The 25750-nt window shown below is 45.0% G+C and overlaps 2 protein-coding genes across 7 annotated transcripts in view; one reads left to right on the top strand and one right to left on the bottom strand.

Moving 5' to 3' along the window:
* Window positions 1-23676, top strand: part of GOLM1 (golgi membrane protein 1) — a 58322-nt gene extending 34646 nt beyond the window's left edge. For 2 of the 3 annotated variants that reach the window (XM_004774110.3, XM_045086086.1), the window contains exons 5-10: window positions 91-193; window positions 7644-7773; window positions 12677-12836; window positions 13448-13720; window positions 15258-15371; window positions 21383-23676. In XM_004774110.3, coding sequence (XP_004774167.2) covers window positions 91-193; window positions 7644-7773; window positions 12677-12836; window positions 13448-13720; window positions 15258-15371; window positions 21383-21459 — 857 coding nt within the window. In that variant the 3' untranslated portion in view covers window positions 21460-23676. The remainder of the gene's footprint in view (window positions 1-90; window positions 194-7643; window positions 7774-12676; window positions 12837-13447; window positions 13721-15257; window positions 15372-21382) is intronic. The other variant, XM_013046623.2, reaches the window with a different exon arrangement.
* A 1185-nt stretch (window positions 23677-24861) lies between these two features.
* NAA35 (N-alpha-acetyltransferase 35, NatC auxiliary subunit) overlaps window positions 24862-25750 on the bottom strand; it is a 99725-nt gene continuing 98836 nt past the window's right edge. For all 4 annotated transcript variants that reach the window (XM_045086084.1, XM_004774105.3, XM_004774106.3 and 1 more), the window contains one exon: window positions 24862-25248. In XM_045086084.1, the coding sequence (XP_044942019.1) occupies window positions 25189-25248 (60 nt within the window). In that variant the 3' untranslated portion in view covers window positions 24862-25188. The remainder of the gene's footprint in view (window positions 25249-25750) is intronic.

Below are 25750 nucleotides of genomic sequence, written 5' to 3'. Positions count from 1 at the left end.
CGTCCTTGTCCACTGTGTTGTGACACATCTGCTGTTGTGTGACGGCCACGCTGGTGACCTACCGGCTCCTGGGTGGTCCTCTGGCCTCAGACCAGTTAAAGGCCCTGCAGAAGAACTATGGCCGGCTGCAGCAGGACGTGCTCCAGTTCCAGAGGAACCAGACCAACCTGGAGCGGAAGTTCTCCTACGACCTGTAAGTGTGGCCCCCAGGGGGTGGGGGAGCTTCGTGGGTGTGAGGGGGTGGGTGTGCACTGCACGTCCGAGTTCTGCAGGAGGCCCCGCGCCCTTCCTCATGTAAGTGTGAGCTGAGCTTCAGAAAGCTCTGGAAGAGGACCAGCAGGCGGCTCCTGATTCAGAATACGCTGGAGGGCAGCGTCCAGAGCAGGAAATGGCCTGTCGACATACTTGTAAAGTTCCCAGAAGTTTTACAGGGCAGGTGTGCTGTCAGTAACGGAAAGCCTTTAAAAATGTCTTCGGGAAGTGCTCGGATGCGCCCTTCGTCCACTCCTAGACTGAAAAGTGTCTTTGGCATCAGATCCGGGATTTATCTCTGGGCGTTGGCATGTGGACATTCTGTTTCTGTGAGACTCCTAGTGTCTCTTTAAATTTCTGCAGCCAGAAGGGAGCACTTTTATTTTTCAGCTTTATTGAAGTATGATTGACAGATAATCATTGTCTGTATTTAAGGTATAAAGCATGGAGTTTTGATATGCCTTGACGTTGTGAAATGTCCCAGATCAAGCTCATTAAACATGATCGTTGTGCCTGTGTGGTGAGAACATTTAGGATCTGGCCTTCAGCGCATTCAGGTGTACGTGACTCGCGACCGTGCTCCTCTCGCGGCCGCCCCACCCCAGCCGACCGTCAGGCCCGTCTGTTTTAAGCGGATGAGAACTTCAGTTGTGTACAAAAACCCTACACGTTTACCTTTGGGAGGATTTTTATGACCAAAACAAAACAATAAATTTCCAAAAGGTTAGCTAAACCCTATAGTAAGATAGTAAAAACCAGTTGTAGGGAGTGGAGAGTAAGCCCTAGTCTCTGTATTGTTTTCCCCAATAAGAGCAGCGTAACTCAGGCACAGGGGGGTCTGGGATTCGGAGGCAAACAGCCACCTATGAGCCCCGTCCTCTTTCCTGTTGGCTGACTTCTCCCTAGTTTGTGTCCAAGGTCATATAGATTTTTCATATAATTGCAGTCACTGGTAACAGTTTTAAATCATTGTTTTCCACTTGCTTGTGTTATTTATAAATAGAAGTCCTTACTTGCTCCAAAATGTGGCATCACTAAAAATGGCTGGTTAGTATTATGGAGGCACAGAATTTACCTCATGATGTCCGTGTTTGGGTATTTTGGTTAATTCTAAGTTTTTGATTATTCTGACTAGCCTGATAGCAATGTGTATACCTTTTAAAAAAGATAATTATTTTGAATTATTTCCTTCTAAAAAGGACTCATCTGTAGGTTCAGTGTCATAAATTGCCAAGTTGCCCTCTGAATAAGTTTCCTCACCGCACTGCCCTCACTGGGATTCTCAGGTCCTTCCAAAAGATTGTCCACTCACTGTGGTAGCATCCTGATCACTTTAAAACAAAATACTACTAAAGCCAGGAAGCCCTAAATATATAAGCATGCAGAGGACATGCACTAACGTCAGTAGAAGGGTAACGTAATTAGAAAATATGCATATGGAACCTTCTTCAGCCAGGCCAGAGGTTCTCAATTTTGGTCAGCGATTTTGCTCCCAGGAGACCTTTGGCAGTGTCCGGAGGCCTGCGGTCACCATTCTGCAGTGCACAGGGCAGACCTCATAACGGGGTTTTCCCTGGCTTTGAACACGGTGGTCTTCAGTTGAGGACCCCTGAGCTGGGCCAGTCATCAACGATCACTAGCACTCAGACAGAAGTGAAGACGGCCCAGTCTTTGTATTATTCATCCTTAGAAGAAACATTCAAACGCACTTCCCTTCCATTCTTTGAAATAGGATAAGCCGTTAATGCCCTCACTTGATGTATGTTGACTCAGAAGGAGCCGACCTCACTGGAAATCAGCAGCAGCCAGGCCCAGCGACGGGAGGGTGGCTCTGCTCCCCATGTCGGAGCAGACAGGGAAGGTGGCCAGGCCTGCTGGACTCACCCTTTTTCTCTTAGGAGGTTGATGGCTAATTTGAAACGCTTTTTGGCTGACGTCCGTATTGCAGTGGTCGTGCCCAAAATGTTATCCCAGATACGGTGTGTTTCCTGGGGATGATGTTCATGGAGTGTTGGAAGCTGTCTTTGGGTTAGAGACCTTTTTTGACCTGATGAAGGGTGCAGATCTCTTGTTAGCAATATCTGCGAAGTTGTGCATTCTGTTGGTGGGACAGCGGAAGGTCACCTGCACAGCCGCTCTGGAAACACCCTTTCGGGCCTGAACCTTTTCTACCGGCAATGCTGGGACTGGAAGAGCGGACAGGACAGTGAGGCCGCCTTCCTGATGCACAAGTTAGTGTTCATTCTTCCGAATCGGCGTCCCCACTCCTCGCTCCCTGTGGCAGATGTCACTAAGCGGTCACGTTCTTGTCGGTCTTGGTCACACACTGCCTTGCAGGCTTCCTCCCCAGAGCACGTAGGGTTGGCTTCTCATGTGAACTGCTTGTCTTCTCATTTCCATGCCACGAGGAAATAGTTTGCCAGAGCCATTACTGGACGAGACCCAGCACTGCCCTGAGATTGCGTCCTAGACGATCAGGCCCCCCGCCTGCGTAGACTCCTGTGTGGCGTACGACCCGCGCATCCATCGCACCAGCCATGATCACCCTGGCGGCAGGTCCCGCGTGTCTGCATTTTCGCTCTAGTTGGTGGCTGAACGGTTGGCACGTGCATGGAAGCGGAAACTCACCTGAGGCCTTCGGGACGTCACACTGTCACCATCCCCACGGCCTGCGTCCCGGTGTTTGAGCTTCATTCTGAGGCTGTTCCCTTACCGCTGTGGAGCTGGAATGGGGGAAGCTGGCCTCCACCCGCAAGGCTGGGAGAGCAAGGATCTTTGTCCTTGGTTTTGGCAGGGCTGAGAGCAGGTGAAAACAGTACGTATTTCCCATTTGTAGGTTTCTGAAGGTTCAGGAATGGCTGTGCCCCTGTTCGTTGGCTGGTCCCGAGTGTCTGGGATGCTGTCAGCTAACAGTGAACTGGCATGTTTAGTATGTTCGGGATTTAGACGGTCTCTGTTCTTGTTCTGTGCGTTTGAACTACTGCGTACTAGTCTATCACCTGCGAGTTGCCTGTTTGTGACAGTTTTATTTAAGTGAATTTTTCAGCAAGTCTTCTCTTGATCTGTAAGCTGTCCAAAGTCTGGAAGTCTGTCTTCTGCTCTGTCTGCAACCCCTGATGCCCTTCTCTGCATGTGGTTCTTGGGGACCCACGGACTCCTTTGCACCGTAGGTCACATTATAAGAGCTGTGGGCTGAGTGTGCGTACAGCTGGCTCTGAAGGGCCCGTGACCCAGAAGAGGCAGCTTGGGCCCTAGAAAGAGCATGGCATAGAGCCAGGAAACCTCAGGTCTAGCTTCTGCTTTCAGCCTTATCTCTCTCTCTCTGACCCTGGTCAGCGGCCCACATTCAGGTCACTTCCCAACTTCCTTATTTCTACAAATGGGTAATTCTCTCAATTACTCTACAACCCTGACACACAGGATGCTCTTAAACTCTAGGCTGAAAGCTCCAGTGATGCCTCAGAATATCTTAGCTAAAAGGGGGCTCAGCCTGAGCCAGGTGATGGGCTCCAGTAACAATTTTCTGATACTGCCTGGGCATCCTTCAGTTCTGTTCTTTTTTTTATTTTTATTTTTTTAAAATGAAGCTTAAATTTTGGAGCAGTTTCAGGTTTGCAGAAGTATTACAAGAGCTCCTGTGTACTGCAGACCCGGTTTCCGTGTTGTTAACGCTTTCCACTGATGGGGTTTATTTGGCTCAGTTAATGGACCAGTGTGGATCCATCCTTAACTAAAGTTCATACTTTGTCTGTGTTTCCTCGGTTTCCCCCTAATGTACTTTTTCTCTTCCCGGACAGTCCGTCCGTTCCCACGGTCCGTCCGTTCCCACAGTCCGTGTGTTCACGTTTTCTTAGAGTCCTCTTGGCTGTGAGCGTTTCTCAGACTTACTTTTTTATGATCTTGTTAGTTTTAAGGAGTGCTGGTCAGTATGTTTTCTTATAGTTTGTTGCAGTTGGGATTTATCTGGTGTTTTTTTCATGGTTAAACTGGGGCAACACATTTCTAGGAGGAAGGCCACAGAGGTCAAGTACCACTTTCATTACTTGGTATCAAGGGTCCATACTATCCATACGGCTTGTCCCTGTTGATGATAATCTTGATTCCCTTACTGAGGTAGTGTTTATCTGGTTTCTTCATCATAAAGTTACTCTGTTATCTCTCCCTCTGTACTGGGAGGGACCCAGTTGGATGCCCCCTCAATCAGCCATTTCTCTCTCTCTCTCTCTAAATTGGAGAGTGGTATTAAGAAGCCAAGTTCTGGGCACCTGGGTGGCTCAGTTGGTTGGGCGACTGCCTTTGGCTCAGGTCATGATCCTGGAGTCCCAGGATCAAGTCCCGCATCAGGGTCCTTGTTCAGCAGGGAGTCTGCTGCTCCTTCTGACTCTCCCTGATCTCATGCTCTCTCTCTCTCTCTCTCTCTCTTTAAAATAAATAAATAAATAAAACCTTAAGAAAAAAAAAGAAGCCAAGATCTGGATACTAGGTGTGTTTGTTGCTGCTGAGGTGTGGTTGTTTCTAGGCCCCATCGGCTGCAGGGTAAAGAGCTCTGCGTGTACTAACCTGTGTTGTATACAGACATTGATGACTATTTCTATAGGTTCCCAGCTGTAGGCATACTAAACCAAGCCTAAATTCTGTCTTGTAAGATTGGTGTCTTCCATTCTAATCTAAGCTAACAGAACAGTCTATTTTGGATATCTTCTCAACTTGGGAGAGTTTGCAATTACTAATATTTTGTGGCTCAAAATATTTTTAAAACTGCCTGTGGCAAAGACTGGCCATGGCTTCTCCGGATCCATGATTTTCTCCCACGATGTAATTCCTGCATTTCCAAACCCTCCTTGCAGTGAAGTATGGCCTGGTGACCAAGTTCTGGCCAGTGCGGGAAGGAAGTGGAAGCACAGGACTGTAGGAAGTCTTCTGAAATTGAGGATGGTCCACCAGATCCCATCTTGTTTACCTCTCCCCTCATTCCTTCCTGTTGCTTGGGACTCGTGCAAGATGGCTGGGCCACTGTAGCCATCTTGGATCATGAGGCTGGAAACCCGTGCTAGGATCATGAACCCGTGCTAGGATCGTGCTGTATCCCTGATGATTCAGAACGGCCATCCTGGTGCTGGGCTACCTACATGAGACTTCAGTTTATGGAAGGAGCAGATTGGTATCATTTGCCCTTCCTGTTTCTCCCAGCCAAACCTGATCAGCCAACTTACCGACTTTCTGAAAGTGCCTTCAGATACTGTTCTTACACGGTTATTTTCGTGAATTCTTCTCTATTACCCAAAAACAGACTTCTTAGGGAAGGTCACTTAGAATGGAATCCTACCTAGTGGGGAGTAGAGAAGGGTAGCTACGACTTGTTCTAGAAGAGAAAGAGGACATGAGGAGCTCAGAGTGGTCTGGGTGAGGCAGAGGTATCCTGTGGTCCTGGAGATGAGCTAAGAGGAGTAGTATTTTGGGCATGGTTGTACAAGTGACTAGTTAAGTGGGCCCCACTGGGAAAGTCTCCTCCTTTCTGGAACGCAGGACAGGGATGTTATATCTCTGTCATAGTTGTGCAGATCTCCCAGTGGGATTGTTTTCTTTTTCTTTTTCTCCCCAGTCTGTTTTCTGTTACTATGATTGGGTCATGTCTGTTGTTCTCTCTCACAGTTCATGGATTCTTGCCTCCATTCTGCTACTTGCATTCATTCCTTAAGTTCTTTAATTTTGGTTATTGCATTTTTCAGTTTGGAAATTTCCATGTGGTTCTTCCTTACATCTTCTGTTTCTTTGCTGAGACATTTAGTCTTTCATTTGTTTCAAGCATCTTCGAATTGCTCACCGAAACATTTCTCTGGTGCCTGTTTGGAAATGTTTGTCAGATCATTGTAACTTCTCTGTCATGTCAGCGTTGGAATCTGTTGGTGGTCTCTCTTCACTCATTTGAGATCTTCTTGGTGCTTGGGGTGATGGTGGTTTTCAGTTGAAACCTCTGGTTGTTGGGAGAAGCCCTGACTCATCGCTGACTTGCTTGGCTACCACCCCAAGGGGAGAGGACACATTCCCATCAGTGGGGGCCGAAACACAGGCTTCTTCCCACGCGCTCTCCGGTGTCACCACTGGGGTGTTCTGTAGACCCAAAGCCCTGGCCAGTCTGCCTTCTCTCCTACCAATTCAATCCTCTTCTGTTTGTTTTAAATACATCTTCCCGGAAGTGGAAGTCCAGCTGGATTTTGACACTGTCTAGTGTTAGCACAAACCACACAGGCTTTAGTCCCACAAGACTCTTCCCTCTTCACATGACACCCACAAGGTCTGCGTGTCCCCGAGGCACCTATACTCTGTCTCCTAGCTACAAGTTCAGTGCTTCCCGAACCCCTCAGGGCTGGTTTTTCTCTAGGATGGCTGACAGAACTCTGCCCAGGGCTGTGCTCACGACGAGAGGCTCATTAGAAGGGCTGTATCTCAGGAACACATGGTGGAGTCTTGGTTTTAAGGCCATTGTAGGAGAAATAGCTCTTTTCCTGGTGGCGTTGGGGTGCCACCTTTCTAGTACGTGGTGTTCACCGACTGAGAAGCTTGTCAAGCCTTTCACCCAGAGATTTTTCCTGAGGTTTTACTACATAGGCACGATTGATTAAATCGTCGGCCACATAATTGAACTCCAGCTCTACTTTCCCTGTTCCCTGGAGGGAGGTGGTATGGCTGAAAGTTCCAGGCCTATTAATCATGGGGGTGATCCCCCTGGCCGACCGCCCCCATTGTCAGGCTCTGTGAGCTGGCACATTATCACAAACTCGGGTGTGATCCAGGGGGCTCATTTGACTGACAGAAGACCCTCCTATAAGTCAGGAAATTCCAAGGGCTTTAGGAGCTTTGTGCTAATAGCTCAGAGACCTAGCTCAGAGGGGAAAAGACCATATAGCTATCTCTGATTATACCACAGTTTGTATTTTAAAAACTTCTTAAAATATTTTATTTGAGAGGGAGGGAGAGAGAGAGAGAGCGTGCATGCGAGCACAGAGGGAGAAGGAGAAGCAGACTTCACGCTGAGCAGGGAGCCTGACATGGGGCTCGATCCCAGGACTCTGGGATCATGACCTGAGCCGAAGGCAGACGCTTAACCGACTGAGCCACCCAGGTGTCCGTAAGAATTATTTTTTCCTAACCAATGAAGTTCACCTGTTTTAGAACAGTGTGACAAATTTGTAGTTTCAGCCAACTCCAGTTTTCTTGCCATTTAGTACTGAAACCACATGCCTTATGTGCCCTCTCGAGGTGGAGAGCGGGACCCAGGAGGAAGAGGAGCTGTGTCTGATGCGGTGGATTGCACGTGCATGGCAGGGGAGACTTGCGGTGTAGACCCATCCCTAAATCTTTGTCTTTCCCTTTGCTTTCTCCCCCCGGAGGAGCCAGTGCATCAGTCAGATGAAGGAGGCGAAGGAGCAGTGTGAGGAGCGGATAGAAGAAGTCACGAGGAAGGGGAAGGAGGCCGCTGCTTCCAGAGACCCGAGTGAGAAAAAGGACCAAAACCAGCAGGTAATTCGGGTAGTTTTTCTGCCCAGGATTCCAGAAGGCGTTCCTCACCTCTCCTCAGGCATCCTGTTCCCTTGTCTGCAGACGGATTGGCACTTATCTCTGCTCTCCACTGTGGGTTTGGTTCCCTGAGACACGCCAGCTATTCCCAGGACGTGACACTCTGAAGGGCATCCGGGCTCTGTCCTTTGGCTCAGAGCGTCACCGGGGTTGCTTCAGCGGAAGTCTGCAGCCCCCCTGGGAGAGGCTTCAGTACTGTGGTCCCTGCACCAGCGGGGCAGGGTTGTGGCTGCTGAGCGCCCCTGGTGGCCGGGCACGTGCCTCTCGGCCCATGACGTGGCTGCTCGAGGCCTTTGGGAAACCTGCATGTTTGTTGGCTGTAGATACAGCAGCGTTATTGAGAGACACTTCACAGACCATTCCATTCACCCACATATAGTTACAATTCGTTGGTTTTTCGTTTATTCACAAAATTGTGCAGCCATCATCACAGTCCATTTTAGAACATTCTTGTTCCCCCAAATAAACCCCATAACCGTTTGCTCTCCTCACTCAGTCCTAGAGAACCAATTAATCTGCTTTCTTTCTCCATCGATTTGTGTAGCTGGACATCTCCTGTCGGTAGAATCATAGCCGTGTGACTGTGTGTGTCTGGATCATTTCACTTAGTGTACAGCTTTCCAGGTTCGCCCGTGGGTTCACATGTGTGACTGCTTCACTCCTGTTTGTGCTGGACAGTATTGTGTGCAGAGGCCACGTTTTGTTGATTCATTTGTCAGTTGATAGGAATTCAGGTTATTTCTAGTTTTAGGCAGATTATGAATAATGCTGCTATGAACATGTGTGTAGACATTTTTGTATGGAGGTAAGTTTTCATTTCCCTTAGGTGTATACCTAGGAGTGGAGTTGCCGAGTCATATGGTAACTCGATGTTTCATGACAAACTGCCAGACCGTTTTCAAAAACCAATCACACTCTTTTATATTTTGACCAGCAGTTTGAGGGGTCTCGTTTCTCCACATCCTGGCCAGCTCTTACCTGTCTTTATCATTGTAGCCATGCTCGTGGGTGTGGGGCCCTGGGTCAGTGTGGTTTGGGTTTGCATTTCCACGATAACTAACATTGAGCATCTTTTCTTCTGCTTTATTGGCCATTTGTATCTTTTTGGAGAAATGTCTGTACACTTTGCCCATTTTTAGATTGAGTTATTTTAAATTTGAGTTGGAATTCTTTATATATTCATATATATGAAAATATTAGCTATGATTTGCAAGTATTTTTTCCGATTCTGTGAGGTTTTCTTTTTTTACTTTCTTCATGGTGTTCATTGGAATATGAAAGTTTTAAATTTTGATGAAGTCCAGTTTATTTATTCTGTTGTGTGTTCCTTTGGTGTTGTAATTTAAACCGCTTTGCCTAATCCAACGTCTTGAAAATATTAAGAGTTTTATAATTTTTACCTCTTAGATTTAGTCCTAAGGCCCATTTTGAGTTAATTTTTTGTATCTGGTGTGAAGTAGGGGTCCAACTTCACTGTTTTGCTTATGGATATCCAGTTGTCTCTTGGCACTTTTTGGGGGGAAAAAACCCACAAAACTTATTTTTTCCATGGAACTGTCATGAGATCCTTGTCAAAAATCAGTTTACTGTAACTATGAGGGTTTATTGCAGATTCTCAGTTCTATTCCATTGGTCTGTTTGTCACTTATTTTGGTACCATATGTGCAGCCTTGATTACTGTGGCTTTGTAGTAAGCTTTGAATTCAGGGGGTATGACTCCTCCAATGTTTAAAGATTTTATGAACAAAAATGGGGGAGCAGCGGAGGGAGAGGGAAGAGCAGGCTCTCCACTGAGCTGAGAGCTGGGCTTGTTCCTAGGACCCTGAGATAGTGATCTGACCCGAAGGCAGACACTTAACTGACTGAGCCACCCAGGTGCCTCCTTTTTTAAATTTTAATTTCTTAAAAATATTTATTTCTCTTAGGGAAGGGACAGTGGGAAGAGTAGAGAGAGAGAATCTCCATCAGACACCCCACCGAGCACGGAGCCAACTCTGTGCCACCCATGCACCCCTCCAACATTGTATTTAATTTAATTTAATTAATTTATCGATTTATTTAATTTGAGTGAGAGAGAGCACAAGTGGGAGTAGGAGCAGAGGGAGAGGGAGACGCAGGCTCTGCACTGAGCAGGGAGCCTGATGTGGGGCTCGATCCAGGGACTCCAAGATCACTGCCTGAGCAGAAGGCAGGTGCTTCGCTGACTGAGCCTCCCAGGTACCCCCAATGTTGTTCTTTTAAAGGACTATTTTGGTTATTCTGTGCCAGCTGAATTTCCATATGAGTTTTAGGATCTGCTTGTCAGTTTCTTCAACAAAACCAGGTGAGATTTTGACTGAAATTATATTGAGTCTGTTGATCAGTTTGGAAAGTATTGCCATCTTAGCAACATTAAGTCTACTGTTCTATGAATGTGGGACGTCCTTCCACTCATTTAAGTCCTTTAAAAATCTCTCAAACAATGTGTTATAGTTTACAGAAGTCTTGTACTTCTTTGTTCAATTTATTTTTTATGCTATTACAAATGGAATTGTTTTATTTTCATATTCATTGCTAGTTCTGTAGAAATAGAATTCATTTGTTTATTTTGATCTGGTATATTGCAACCTTACTGAACTTTATTCTAATAGTATTTTTTGGTATCTGATTTCTTTGAATTTTCTATATACAGTATTATGTCATCAAAGCAGAGGCAGTTTTACATTTTTCCTTCCCACTCTGGATGCCTTTGTTTCCTAATTGCACTGGCTGGAACCTCCATTCAGTGTTAACAGAAGTGGAAAAACAGATATCCTTGTTCTTGATCATGGAGGGAAAACATTCCGTTTTTACCGTTATGCTTGATGTTAGCTGTGTGTTTTCATGGATAGACTTTATCAAGTGGAGGAAGTCCCCTTCTGTTTCTTGTTTTAAAGATTTATTTTAGAGCGCACAGGAGAGAGGTAGGAGGGAGAGGGAGAGACAGAATCCCTAGCAGACTCCCCTCTGAGCTCAGAGCCTGAAGCGGAATTCCCACCTCCTGACCCTGGGATCATGACCGGAGCCTGGAGCCCAAACCGAAAGTTGGACACTTAATCCACTGAACCACCCAGGCACCCCTTCCCTTTTCATCTTAATTGTTGAGTGTTTTTATCGGGAGGCCTTGGATTTTGTCAAATTCTTTTTCTCAGTTTATTGAGATGATCATGTGGGTTTTTTTGTCTGTTATGCTACTGATACACTGTTACACAGATTTTTAAATGTTTCATCTTGTGTTCATGGTTGTTTATCCCTCCTGGTCATGGTATATAATCTTTTTATATGTTGCTGGATTTGGTTTGCTAGTATTTTGATAAGGATTTTAGTGTTTATATTCCTAAGAGATACTGGTTTTCTTGTAGTGTTTTTGGTTTTGGTATCTATTAATATTGGACTCATAGAATGAGTTGGGGCATATTCCTTTCAGGGTTTGGGTGGTTTTTTGTTTTGTTTTGTTTTGTTTTTGGTGGTTTTTGTTTGTTTGTTTTTGGTTTTTTTGGGGGAAGAGTTTTTGAAGATCTGGTATTGACTGGTCTGTAAATGCTTGGTGAGGTTCACTTGTGAAGTCATCTGGGCTTGGGCTTTTCTTTGGGGGAAGTTTTAAAATTACTAATTCATTCTCTTATTATGTAACAAGTCTTTACACATTTTCTATTTTTAAAGAAATTTGAGAGAAAGGGACGGGGTGGAGGGTCAGTGGGAGAGAATGTGGGGCTCGATCTCACGGCCCATGAGATCATGACCTGAGCTGAAACCAAGAGTCAGACGCAACCGACTGAGCCACTCAGGCGCCCTCACATTTTCTGTTTCTTGAGTCAGTTTTGGTAGTTTGTATTGTTCTTGGAACTTGGTTACTGTCCTCTAAGTCTTCAAAGCTGACATAGTTATTCGTGGTGTTCCTTTTTAATATTTTTATTTGCGTAAGGTTAGTAGTGTTGTCCCATTTTATTTTTTATTTTAGTAATTTGAGTTTTCTCTCTTTTTTTGGTTAATCCAGCTAAAAGTTTGTCAATTTTGTTCAACTTTTTGAAGAACTAACTTTGATTTCATTCATGTTCTCTGTTTTTCTGTTCTGTTTTTCATGAATTCCTGCTCCAACCTTTATTATTTCCTTCTTTGCGTTAGGTTCTGTTTGCTCTTCTTTTTCCAGTGTCTTATGGTGGAAGATTAGGTTACTGATTTACCATCTGCTTGATATAGACCTGCACATTTCCCCCTAAGCACTGCTTTAACAGCCTCCCATAAGTTTGGTATGTCATGTATTTGTTTTAATTTTTTTCAAGATACTCTTTTTATGCCTAGTGATTCCTTTGACCCATTGGTTTAATTTAGGAACATGTTGCCTAATTCCCACATGTTTGTGAGTTTCTCAAATTTTATTGTCATTGATAATTTCAGTCCATCGTGATTATCATCATACAGAGTATGTTCTCCAGTCATTTCAGATTTGTTGAGGCTTGTTTCATGGCCTAGCCTCTGGCCTGGGGAATGTTCCATGTGCCCTTGAAGAATGTGTTTTGCTCTTGTCAGGCCAGTGTTCTGCGGAAGTCAGCCTGGTCTGGTTTGTTTATAGCGTTCAGGTCATCCTTGTCCTTGTTGCTCAGACTGCTAGAAACCTGCTTGTTAATCTGTTCCTGAAAGTACTTTCTGGGAGATCTTAACCTTTGACCTTTTGCATTTATGCCAGGTAGTATGTGGCACAACTAGGGTAGATCAGGCCTTTCTTGGGGTTTGAGTGTTTTGTCAGAAGGATGTCCATTGCCTTGCATGGGGTTGTTGTGAGGTTTAAAGTCACGGAGCCCCCGGTTGTCGTGCGCTCCTGTTTTAGCTCCGAGCCCCCAGCGAGCTTCAGCCCAGGCCGCAGGACGCAGACCTGCCCCAGGCAGAGGTGCTGCCTGTGAAAGGAATCGTGCCCAGCAACGGCGAGCCCCAGACACCAGCCCCCAGTTCTGAGGTGGCTTTGGATTTGAAGAGACAAGGTGAGAGAGGTAAGTGAAGCCTGGTAATTGCACATTTAAGCCCTAAGATAGACATAGTGGCAGTCCAGCATCTTTGCAGATGGCCTCACGGCAAAGTGTCCCTGTGGGAGGCAGCCGGTGAGCTGGGTTTGGGCTGCTGGAGGCAGGTGAAGGTCTCTCCGGTTGTTTGGAATTGGGGCCGCCAGGCTTTTCCTTGTCTTACTGTCATCCCTGTAGACCGAGTGCCTTGTTCTTGGTGACGGTCCAGGCTGTGCTTCCCCGAGGACATCATTGGGACTGCGGGATTACGGGGAGATGCCTGAGGCTTGGGCAGCCGCGTGGGAACAGGGGGCCTTGTCTCAGATACATATGATGGTCCGATAACTTTGGCTCGCAGGTTGTCACTGAAATCAAATAACTTGTCCAGATTTTCTTCCTAAACCGCTTCTCTCCTCAGTTCTGAAGTTGAGCTTCAGGTGTGGAGAAGCCGCAGTCTTTGCGCGCCACAGAACCAGTCACCCAGTTGCTCCCGGCCCACAGCCCTTGGGAAGGCCCTGGGAATTGAGTGGTGGGAGGGTTTCTGTTTTCATTTTAATTCAACTAAATGCTGGTGAGGTCACAGCTAACTGTTCCCTGCACAGAGGAAACCAACGAGATCCAGGTGGCCAGTGAGGAGGAGCTTCCGAGGGACAGCCTGGGGCTGCCGCCGGAGCCGGGCCGCGAGCAGGCTGTGGAGGCGGACGCAGCCGCGGCTGGCAGAGGCCCGGGGGGAGCTGGCGCGGTGGGCCAGACCGCACGGGCGCCGGCGGCCAGGCTGGCCGGCCAGGAGAATCGGGACGCGGAGGACCTCGAGCGGGAGCAGCTGGTCATCCCTGATGGGCAGGAGGAGGAGGAGCAGGACGCGGCCGAGGAAGGTGGGTGCGCCGCTCTGTGGGTCGTCAGCGGACTCCGCTCCTCTGCTCTCGGTCGGACGCGGGCAGGGCCCCTGCGAAGGGCCCCGCCGGCGATTTGGTGGTTCTTGTTCGCTGGCGAGCAGGCGGGAGGCGGGAGGAAGAGCGCCGGCTCGCGGCAGGTGGAGGTGTCCCGAGTAACCCGGCGGCTCGGCGGGGGCTGCGGGCGGTCTCCGGAGGGAGGCGGTGAGGCGGGCGCTCGGCGCCAGTGAACGCGGCCCCCGCTCTGGAACACGGGCCCGCCTGGGTCCGCATCCGCACGTGTTGTCACCACCAGTGCCTGGAATTGGGGGGGGGGGCGTGACGGGGGGGGGGCGGTGGGGGCGGTGACTGGGTAGATGGGGTTTCGGGCATATTTGAGCCTGGCAGCAAAGTGACCCATGAATCCCATCTGGTTTGGTGCACTTCTTTTTTTTCAAAGATACAGTGTGTATCTTTTAAAGATAAAGTGTGGGAAAACTGAGATCAACACAATATTCTGGGATGTATTTATGTCCCTAAAAGCTGTTCCAGCCGAGCCAGGAACACTTATGGACAATGCCTGTACCCTGGGACAGGTCACTAACAAGAACGGGAGAATGTGCTTATTTGTGGAAATTACCGATTCCAGATCTCATTTGTGCTCGAGTTTCTCTTTCTGAAGACTGTTTTCACAAGGTTTCAGTTAAAGAATTAAAAAGAAGAGGAAGCTCGAGTGGCTGACTCAGTGGCACTCAGGTTTCAGACTGGCCACAGAGGGTAGCATGAGGAGACTGGTTTGAGAGCCTGCGGGAGACGCATCATCCTGGGGCCGCAGTTGCCATCACATCTGTACAGTAAAGCCGCAGGGCCCAAAGGCGTGGCCTTTGCTTCCACTTCAGGCTGTGAGTGCAGGAGATGTAACTAGAACCAGGTCTCCCAGACACGCGTTTCAAAGATTGTGCTTACTTACCTATACGTGTATGTAAATATATGAATATGCCTCTTGAACGCCTTTGGTCCTGATCAACTAGCCTGGTGGAGGTCCTCTGCAGGGCTGACTGCGGTGATGAAAGGTCTAATTCTGTAGGGATGATGGAAAAGCCTTCGGCACCCAGCAGCCACTCCCATTTCCTTCCTTGGAGCCAGGGGCCCTTCTCAGGAGGTGCCATCACTAACTAGAAACCTGCTTCCAGCAACAGCGGGGCACCTTCCTTTAACCTTGAGTTGATGGCCGCTTAAAAAAGCAAAAACAAAAACAACCCTGGGATTTGGGGTTAATTAGCTAGTTTTCCGAGTTCCAGCCCAGAATACAGCCCTGTGTTGAGGGTCTGGGTGTATAGGGACTCAGAGTTGAAGTGGTGGGGGCGTACGGAAGCGGAGGACTCGCACCAGCTCTTCATACTGGCAGCGGGCACACAAGCGCCACCATTCTCTGAGAGGTCGCCGAGAGACCTGATAAGCTGTGACTGGGCTCTGGAGTTCCTGCGGCATCGAGAGAGTCATGTGGGTTGTGTTGGCTGTGCCTGTGCTCATTTTTCAGGAAGACACGAGCAAAAGCTGGGGGGAGAGGACGACTACAACATGGATGAAAATGAGGCAGAATCAGAAACCGATAAGCAGGCAGCCCTAGCAGGGAACAACAGAAACCTGAACGGTAAGAGGCCTGCGGAGGTGGTGGGCTTGCCTCGCGTTTCACATTGTGGTCCTTCGTTCTCTTTGGCGGTGACTAAACACTGAATCCCAGCACTTACGTTATAAGTAATGCATCCAGGGGCGCCTGGGTGGCTCAGTGGGTTAAAGCCTCTGCCTTCGCCTCAGGTCATGATCCCAGGGTCCTGGGATCGAGCCCTGCATCAGGCTTTCTGCTTGGCAGGGGAGTCTGCTTCCCTTCTTCTCTCTTTGCCTGCTTCTCTGCCTACTTATGATCTCTGTCTGTCAAATAAATAAATAAAATCTTAAAAAAAAAAATTAGTAATGCATCCAGTTCAGAAGCCTTTGAACATGGGGCAGTGGAAGGAAGGGGAGGATTGAGAAATCCAAGATGAAGACCTTCCAGAAGGTCTGTGTGTGGGGGGGGATCAAGCCCTCAGGTTTTGGCTGGAGGATTTGTCTTCATGACACCTAAGGATTTTCCAACAGGTGGCTCGGTCACCTCTCCTCACACTGTATCAGTAATCCAAAAGCCCTTACATCTGCACAGTACTTCCAAGCAGCTTTGTAGTGTGGCATTTTGCATTATTATTTGGAATTTTGAAGAGCCCTGGCCAGTGGGATGTATCAGCTTCTGGATTTGTCCATATACTTGTTATTGGATTCCGGTTGGACAGTTTTGCAGCTGCAGGGTGCTCTAGCTCCCCACCAGGAGGCAGGTCATGGCAGGTTGACGGCTTGGTCAAGGTATTGCCCGCCAGTCTCGTCCATTGCAAAGGGCCATTTTCCCTTAGTAATTGAGAAGTCATCTAGAGGGGGATGCTTTGAAACGGTGTGGCTTTAGCATCCATTGAAAATCCCTGTCTGATGGTGGCTTCTCTAATGCCATCACCCTGCCACATACCCTCTTGTAGTATCATGTGGTTTCATGGTTCCTTTTTATAAAATTCATTTTACCAAATTCTTAGTGTTTCCTTTCCTGGTTAAGAGTTCTTTATATTCGAGGGAGATTGCCCTTTATCTGTGGTGCAAGTTGCAAATACTTCTTCCCAGTCTGTTTTGGTTTTATGTATGGTGTTTTCACCATGTGAATGTTTCAAAATGTTTCTTTTCTTTTATTGCCTCCGAATATTGAGTCATAGTAAGTTTTTCCATCTAGTGTTAGAAGAATTCATTGTGTGTTTAAGTATGCTTTCAAATTTTTCTTTTAGTTCTATTAAAAAGTAAAACACAAATTCAGAAAACCACACAAATGTCTTTTTTTAAAAAAATATATTTATTTGACAGAGCACACACACAGTGGGAGTGGCAGGCAGAGGGAGAAGCAGGTTCCTAGCTGAGCAGGAGGGAGCCCGAAGTGGGGCTCGATCCCCGGGTGTTGGGAGCATGACCCAAACTGAAGGCAGATGCTTAATGATTGAGCCACCCAGTACCCCTAAAAACAATGTTTTTAGGATTCCATCCCCACCCTCCTCAAAGACTAGAACTTGACCAGCCCTCCAGAAGCCCCATTTCTCCCCATAATAGCCCCCTATCCTGACCTTTCTAGTAGGTATTTTCTTGCATTTCTGTGGGCTGAACACTCAAGTGGGCATCCCTGGACACCGGAGTTTAATTTTGCCCATCTTCTTAAAATTGCTAGCTCTTAAAATCATAGTCTACAGGTTCCCCCTCCATGCCTTTCCTCCATTTGCCCTGGAGTTTTCCATAGTCTGTATAGTGCTGATAGTACCTTCACAGTGCTGTTTAGTATGTTCTTTCCTGTTTCCCGCATATTGGCAGCTGGTATCCACAGGCTTGGTTCAGATTGGGCACAAGCCCTTGGTAAAGTGGGAGGCGATGGCATGTTCTTTCATCAGAAGGCAAGGAGCACCTTTCTTTTCCTGACAGAACTAGCAGTTGGTATTCAGTGCTTTCATTAATTCATTCATGGTATTCTAATTCAGCTTTTTCTATTCCAGTAGTTAATTGGAATATTTTTATGAACAGGCAAGTCAGTGGTTTTAGTCATATAACATAGGATGAAAGTGCTTGTTTTTATTTACCCATTTTCAAAATAATGAATTATTTCCCTGTCATCCTTTGAAGGTGAAAATACAAATTCATTGAATTTAAAGCTGTTTGATGGGTTTTGTTCAATTGTATTTATAATCCTTTTTGAAATTCAAGTTGTCTTATCTTCTTTGGCCACTAGTACCTTCCCCCACTTTAATCTGAACCTTCAGGTCCTCTGTCTCTTCTCCCTGTCCTGCTCAGCCATAGCTGTCTTCCACACCCAGCCGTTCCCCCTCCCCCCATGGGGCTCTACCTGGGGAGCCCCAGAAAGGAGACCTGGCAAATGAGTGTCAGAAGTTCATGGGGCTCAGCCTCCCCTGGCCGTTCAGTCCTTACCACAGCGACTTTGTGGTCATCTGCTGCGTGAGTAGCAAAAAGTCTCCTGCTTTCTCCCAGGTGCTTTCTGGTGTCTTTCGGCTGCTTGGGGTTCTCCTCTTCTATTCTCAGGCCTATCGGGTGCTCCAGGGCTCCTGTTTTCTTTCTAGACTCTGCTAGCCTACAAGCACTGTCCATTGTTTTTTTTTGTTTTGTTTTTTGTTTTTTTTAAAAAGATTTATTTATTTATTTGACAGACAGAGATCACAAGTAGGCAGAGAGAGAGGAGGAAGCAGGCTCCCTGCTGAGCAGAGAGCCCGATGTGGGACTCGATCCCAGGACCCTGAGATCATGACCTGAGCCGAAGGCAGAGGCTTTAACCCACTGAGCCAGCCAGGTACCCCGTCCATTGTTTTCGTCTCCACTTGTATTTTGGGGTCTATAGGCTTCCTTGTCATCTACTCTTGAAAATATCTGACTTTTTGAGTTTTTCAGTGTAGTCGCTTTATGTAGGGACCCTGAAATACAAAAACTATGGCACAGTTGCCACCATTTTTCCAGGACCATCATCTGTTTTTATATTTTACATTTAGATCTCAAATTCATGATTAATTCCAAATGTATTCAGGTAATGTGGCACAAGGTTGGCTCCATTTTTCTTTTTCCTAAGGGCAACACCAGCTCAAGGCTACTTACTTGAGGTGCCACCTTTACCAAATAAATTTCTGTATGCACATTTCAGACTTTCTGTTCCATTGGTTTCCCTGCTGACTCACACTATACCACACTGTTCTAAGGAGAACAGCCCCCCCCCCCACCCCCCACCCTTTTTAAAAGTATCTGACAAGTCTACTTCTGGAAGAGTTTGGTCAAAATCTCTTTGAATAATGCTTCTTCCCATTTTGATTCCTGCTTGAACTCAGATCAGAAATGTTAGGTCTTACCATTCTACACGTCTCTTACCCTGTTTTTTTCATAATACCCATTTCTGCTTCTGATCTACTACATTCAAAATTTCCTCAGACATAGCTTTGAGATCACCAGTTTTTGCCTTCAGCTATGCCTTATCTGTTAATTCATGCTTTGTTTCTAATTTTCTCATATCTAAACTTTCTTATTCTTTGCCCATGTTTATAAATGTTTTTATCTTCCAGTTGCAGTATCTGAAAAACCTTGTGGGTATTTATCAGATTGTCCTTAGGAAACCTTCTTTTCTGGGGTTTTGTGCTTTTTAACCGTGAGCTACTGGTTTCCTGGGAACAGTTATCAGTAGGAAGCCTCTGGGGTTACACTGGCACTGCACTAGAGGTCATTTGCCTCTAGCAGTCTCAAGAAGGGCACGACAAAATCACCACTTCTTTAATAACGTAGATTCTCAAGGTATTTTTTTGAATCACAGAGGAAATGTGAGTTCAAACTGTACACTTGCATGGTCATCTCATAATTAAGAAGTCCTCCTCCTCAGTCTAACCACTGGAGTTTCTGGCCGTCTTTCTGGCTGTGCCATCTTCATGGCAGACTTATGCTCCATTACCTTTATCTTAATCCAAGGACGTGAGCCTTTGGGAGTTGAGATTCAGCTTTATTTAGAAGTACCCTTCTGGACTTACCATCCAGACTGGAACCTTCGTCTTTAGTTTTTGTCCCTCTGCATCTTTGCACGCTGTGAAGAGAGGAGCTTCAGGCTTTAGAAGTCCTCAGGGTAGAGCTAGCTTTAATGTTTATTACCTTTCAGGGGTTGGAACTTGCACTTCACATTTGGCCTCACAGAATCCTTCTTCAATTGCCATTATAGATGGTGTAGTTTAATGTCTTTGAAATTTTTAACTTTGCAGTTTGAAAATAATTGATTTAATTTAAAACAGAATTTCCATATACCTCTCTTTTATTTTTTAAACTATTTGTTTTTTAAAGATTTTATTTATTTATTTATTTGACAGACAGAAATCACAAGTAGAGAGGCAGACAGAGAGATGAGGAAGCAGGCTTCCTGCTGAGCAGAGAGCCCAATGTGGGGCTCAATCCCAGGACCCTGAGATCATGATCTGAGCTGAAGGCAGAGGCTTAACCCACTGAGCCACCCAGGCGCCCCTTCCATATACCTTTCGCCCAGGTTCCTCAAATATTAACATTTCACATAACCACAGTCCCATTATTGAAATGAAGACATGAATATCGATACAATGCTATTATGCAAATTCAGTGAATTGTCCAACTTAATATTCCTTTTCTGGTCCAAGATATAATAATCCAGAATTATATACCATAGTGTCACCTCCCTAGGGTCCTTTAACTCAAAACCATCTGTCTTTATCTTAGGACGTTGATAGTTTTTGAAGTGTTCTGGCCAGTTATTTGGTAGAGTCTCTCAACCTGGATTTGATTCAACAGTGTGTTCTCGGGGCGCATGGGTGGCTCAGTTAAGTGTCTGCCTTCCGCTCAGGTTGTGATCCCAGGGTCCTGGGATCTAGCCCCACGTCATACTCCCTGCTCAGCAGGAGACTGCTTCTCCCTCTCCCTCCTGCTCTTGCTCTCTCTTTTAAAAAAAAAAAAGTATCTTTTCATATTTCATCCAGCATTTATTACAGTTGGCAGAGTTATTTGAGGTTTTTAGAAATAGGTTCTAACTTGATTTTTCTTAGACTGTTTAGGTGATTTTTTTTAACACAAAACAAACATATTAGCAAGTCAGAATTTTAAACAAATACAAAGTCTTTTTCTGTTCCTGTCATCGATTCCACTCATTTGTGTACCTCAGTCCTTGACTACCTGGTGTGGTTACGGTACTAACCTGTTTTATTATCCTTTCAAATCAGTCTAGTGTCCCTAAATATTTGGCTTTGCAGTAGAGCTCTGGGATTTTCACCCCCTACATACAGGGGTCCCAGGATCATATTTCACCTGGTATGAGGCTTCAAACGAAGGATGTGGGCAAAGAAAAATTCTCTGTAAGCTTTAAGTTTCAAGGATTGTCGTCACCATCATTTTAAGATTCTATCATTGAAACAGTTTGCGATCCTGCTTGCTCCAGGAAGTGAGAAAAAGGCATTCGTTCCAACTTTATTAGAGAACTTTAAAAGACAGTATTAAGGCATTTAACGAAATCATTAACCATTTAATGTGTTTTAGTTGTAAATCAGCATGGTGGTTTTAGGTTTTGTGAGGTCTTTGTATGTCCTGTGTGTGTCAAAGGATAGAGTAAGGATGATGGGAGCCACATAAAGACTTCAGCTCTGGAAAGCAGAAGCTTCAGAGACGCAAGTGCTGACTGAAGCTGCAGGGAGCTCTGAGGGCCTTGTGCTTCCTGTTGGAGGGACACCAACAGGGATGCATGGAGCACGGAAGAGTTGTGGTTGTGTCACAAATTTTATGAGTACATGAGGACATGGGGCATTATTTTATTATTTTAAATAGGACGTTTTTAGGTGTTACAGCTTTATTTCATGACACCATGTTGGCTATACATGTAGTCTCTTCACTATCTTGTCCTTGATTAGCAATGCAGTTCCCCATTATGTTGCTGTGGGAGATACTGTCCTCCTGATGAAGCAGTTCCTATATACTCAGGTCAAACAGAAACTGCCTGGCTGGTTTCCCTAAATATTTAATGTTAGGTTATGGTTTTTATTTATTTTTCTTTTTTAGTTCTTAATGCTGAAAATCAGAAAGGAGACATGATAAATTTACTTGATCAGCGTGAAAAGAAGAACCAAACACTCTGAATCAACTGGAATCCTATACCTCGGGATTGAAGAGAGATCACTACAAAATATTTATGAGGGGATGAATACTGTGAAATGTCCTAAGTAAAATATACATCTAAAGATGATTATTGTGGAGTTTTAATATGTACTTTATGTAGGAAAATGATTGTGTTAGAGATGGTTTTGGGGGGTATTTTCAAGGTGTTTATACTAAGGTGTCAAAATTTGTCAGCTAATAGGTATGAGAAAATCAACATCAAAAACAGAACCCAAGTTCTCCAAGTATGGGGACAGTGGTGCTTCAGAAATTCTGGAATGTAACTTAAAAAAAAAATCAAAGCCTGTAGGAGGAGACTGTCTTCTGACACCAAGAGACCCGCCACACCTGAGAATTCTTCTCTGGTCCCTCTGGTGTCCTTCTTCACATGCTGTGCCGAGTGGCCCGTACCAGCCTGGTACTTCTGTTCTCCCACGTCAGTGCCGAATGATTACTGGCTTATGCTCTCATGTGCTCACTTCTGGTTCAGACAGTCAGGGGCCCGGAGCACAAAACTGTTAAACAAACATCACTAGCAACAGTTTTAAACAAGTCTATATACAAAGGCATTTTATGTGAGAATTTAAAAAAAACCCTATTTGTATAACCTGTCATTAACATACAAAAATGCTTGACTTGTCATTTGAACATTTGTGATCTATTTTTACTTTGCTTAATAATGTGTGGACAAAGCAAAATCTTCTGTATTAAGTCTGTATTACCAAGAGCCATGAGTGGATCAGACTTCAGACAGAACAGGGCCAAAGCAGAGATGACCCTGGGGCCTGTGGCAGAGCAAGGTGGGGGGGGGGCAGCACAGCACTACGGGGGCATGTTTGCTGTGGACAGACTGCCTACTGCACCATCGTAGGGAAAAGAGGAAGCTGATGTTAAGAGCATATACAGTGTTACACAGGGGGAGAATTTAGAAAGGCAAGAGAAATGTAACAGTTGTTTTTGCCACAGTTCATAAATTTGGCTTGTGGCAAATGACTTATCAAAAGTGATTTAAAAATCAAAAGTTAATGTTAATTTGAAAAGGACTAATCGTAATTCAGATTGAGTTGCTTCTCAGTATTTCCAGTAAATAGGCTCTTGCCACTTAAAAATGACTGGCAGAGTCATACACAGGATGCTGAGGTCTTGAGGGTAAGAAGGTGGTGATGTTTATTAAATACACGTCACCGGACTTGAGATGCAGGAGCCTCAGACCACCTGGGATAACCAGTTAACTTTGGAGAGGAAACGAGGGTCCAGATAAGTTACAGGGCTGTGCCGCAGGCTGGACAGCTGATGAGCCACATGCCAGGCCCCTCACCTGGTCTGGACTCCGGTGCCCCTGGCTGGCACTGAAGGCAGGACCTGGTTTGCATTCAGGTTAAGATCTCCAATGTGAATGCTACTCTATAGGTATCTGTTTACTTAATTACTAAGATTAAACTTTTCTACCCAGAAAAGGCAACTAAAGAAGGGTGTTAAAAATAGCTTTGTAAGATTCCCTTTGTGTCTTAGCCTTACGCTTAATAGTCTCTCTTGCTTTTTCAATAAAGCGTCTATTCATTTCATTTTAATTAGTGTGCAGAGTTCTAAGAAACAAGACTGTTCAGCTGCTTTGTTTTCTTTACTGCCCTACTGGATCCCTGAAGAATCAGCTTGCCAATCATGGATCAAGAGTGGTGGTCTGCCTTAAACCTTGTGGACTAAGATGGGTCATCAATATAAGTAAAAAATAACCATGCTGTTTCCATCTTCATGTATAGAGGCATCACAGGCCCTTCGTTCAGGAGGTGTGTACTGTGAGCGATCTCTCCAGTCATGCTTTCTTACCACTGGCTTACCTTCACATCACACAGGCACTTGTTTTGAGGCAACAATTTAGAGGTGACGTGGCTGTTTTGTTTTTGTTTTTTTAAAAAGCAAAACAAAAACCTGTGTAATATAAATACGTAAAAACCCCTACTTTGGTCTTTTTAATCAGCACCTATTCCAATTTTTAATAGGTGTGAGCTCTGTAATTTACACTTTCTCTATATTCTCAAATGGTATGTAGACAGGAATGGGAGGACTCATCTTTTCTTCTGCAGATGGGACTGCAGATTCCCTGCACAATACTCAGACTTCTTGAGTAATGACAGCGCTGCAAATACTTAATGTACTTTCGTGTGATGGAATTTGAGAAATAAACCAATATGTGTTAAGTCAGTGTGCGGTCATGAAATAATTAGATCAGTAACTGGCATGATTGTTTTAATGGGTAGTGGCTGGTTATCTATTCTCAGCAGAACCTGGAGTGGTACAAGACAAGTGTGAATTCAGGAGCCTTTAAGGCCCAAGGGCGTGGTCTACTCCCACTAAGAGATTATTATAAATAACTATAGTTTATAGAATTCTCAACAACTTCTAATACTTGACTCTGAATTTTACAAAAAATTTAAAAAGATTCCATGAATTGTAGGCTGTTTTTTTCTTTTTTACATTGTTAGATTCTGAAAATGTTCATTAGTATCAAAGTTGGGGAAATAGCTTTATTGTGTATTTAAATGTTTATGTACTATTTCTCAGCACAGAGCAATACTTAAAGTGTACTGAGCCAGTGTCCCTAAAAACTGGCTTATAAAATTCCAATAATGTATAGATTGAAGGATTACTCAAAGTTGGTATCATCCCATGCACTTCTGAACAAGCTCAAGTAAAATGCTTCCATCCTTACTGGTGTGCCTGTGAAACATACCTCTGGGGAAGTTAAAGGACTTGAAATACCTCCTTTAAATTTATGCATAAACTTCATATAACAAGTCTTACAAACCAAGGCTTTAGCCATCTAATACAGAATAAAAATCCCTGGCAGCATGAGCCAGGAAGAGGACTGAGCAGGAAAGGAGGTAGGGCCTCTAGCACTGGGCACTTAAAAGGTACAGGTGGAAGCCAGCAGATAATGGAAAGATCCCCACTTGAAAACCTTGCATGGGTTACACTGAAAATTAGTGAACAAGAAGTATGCCACACTGAAACCCAACCCTAAAAATTAACAATCTACACATTCCCACCTCTCGAATAATGTCACCAGCAAACATTAAGCAGAATGTTTTCAAAGTGCCAATATGAACAATTAAAGGATGTTTTTAAAAAAACTTCTATATTCTTATAGATATAGAGTTTAAGACATCACACACAAAATCACAATCCCCATGTAATTTAGTCTCCCTAGACAGTTTAGAGGTTCCCCCCGCCCATTCCCTTTTAAGTGTATTTTGCCAAAACCCCGTTCAAGTGTTTGATCAATCCCTTGTTTTGAAACTTTTGAATAATCTGTTTGAACTACTCAAGAGTAAAAACCTTCAGTTCTTAACATGCATCAAAGTGCTGTTTTTCATTTCCAGTAGTGCATTTTTTGTCAAGAAATTTATTAACCTTTACAAACACTATTTTCACTCATTCATAAAAAATGATTTATGATTAAATCTGTAATAAAACCATATAACGTTCATCACTGCATTCGGTAAGACCAGTTTCATCCATGGAACATAACCACTTTAAAACAGCAGTTTTCATTCACGTCGTATAAGGCTGTCAAATTAAAAGTATCTCTTATAATAGGCTGTTATCCAAGAAATCCATTTCACTTCACGTTATGTGCTGAGACTGACGGATGGATCAATCCCCTTAGAATCTTCAGATTCTGCCCCTTGATGTCCCCTTTTCAATGTCTCTCAAACAAGTTTTACAACAGGAAAGTATTTGTGAGCAGAGAAATCAAATTCAGGAGGAACCTGTAAAGAAAGGCAGAAAAGAAAGAAATGTATTTACAAATCTGGAGGGAAAAAAATGAGCTTATCTCTGGGTTTATCAAAGTCGACTAGCTAACAAAGGCAAACGGACTTAAATCACAGGAAAGGGGGGGTGAGTGAGCACACCGTTCAGTTCCTGGGTCATGGACAATACAGTACAGCAACGAAACCGCCTCTAGTAAAGCAAGGCCGAGGCTGAGGAAGGCCGATAGCAAGACGCAATGGGAGTCGTCAGACACAAGGTACATGCGGTTCGCCAATGCTCGGCAGCACACACGTTGACCGCATCAGCATCAGCAAGTAAAGTTGACAGAATTTGCCATCTCTTGAGCCACTGAACAAAGCCTTTGATTACTGAAGCATTAACTTTTCCACAGGCAGAGGACTTTTTAAATACCTCTCCCATAATAAGTTTGTTTTCTCACATTTTCTGTTTTACTCATAGTAATTTATGCAACGGAGGGGAATGGAAGGGCAGACTTTA

Source organism: Mustela putorius, unplaced genomic scaffold, assembly GCF_011764305.1.
Source record: "Mustela putorius furo isolate JIRA1106 unplaced genomic scaffold, ASM1176430v1.1 tig00000876_pilon_pilon_pilon, whole genome shotgun sequence".
Lineage (NCBI taxonomy): Eukaryota > Metazoa > Chordata > Mammalia > Carnivora > Mustelidae > Mustela > Mustela putorius.
This window is presented reverse-complemented; position numbering and strand designations above follow the sequence as displayed.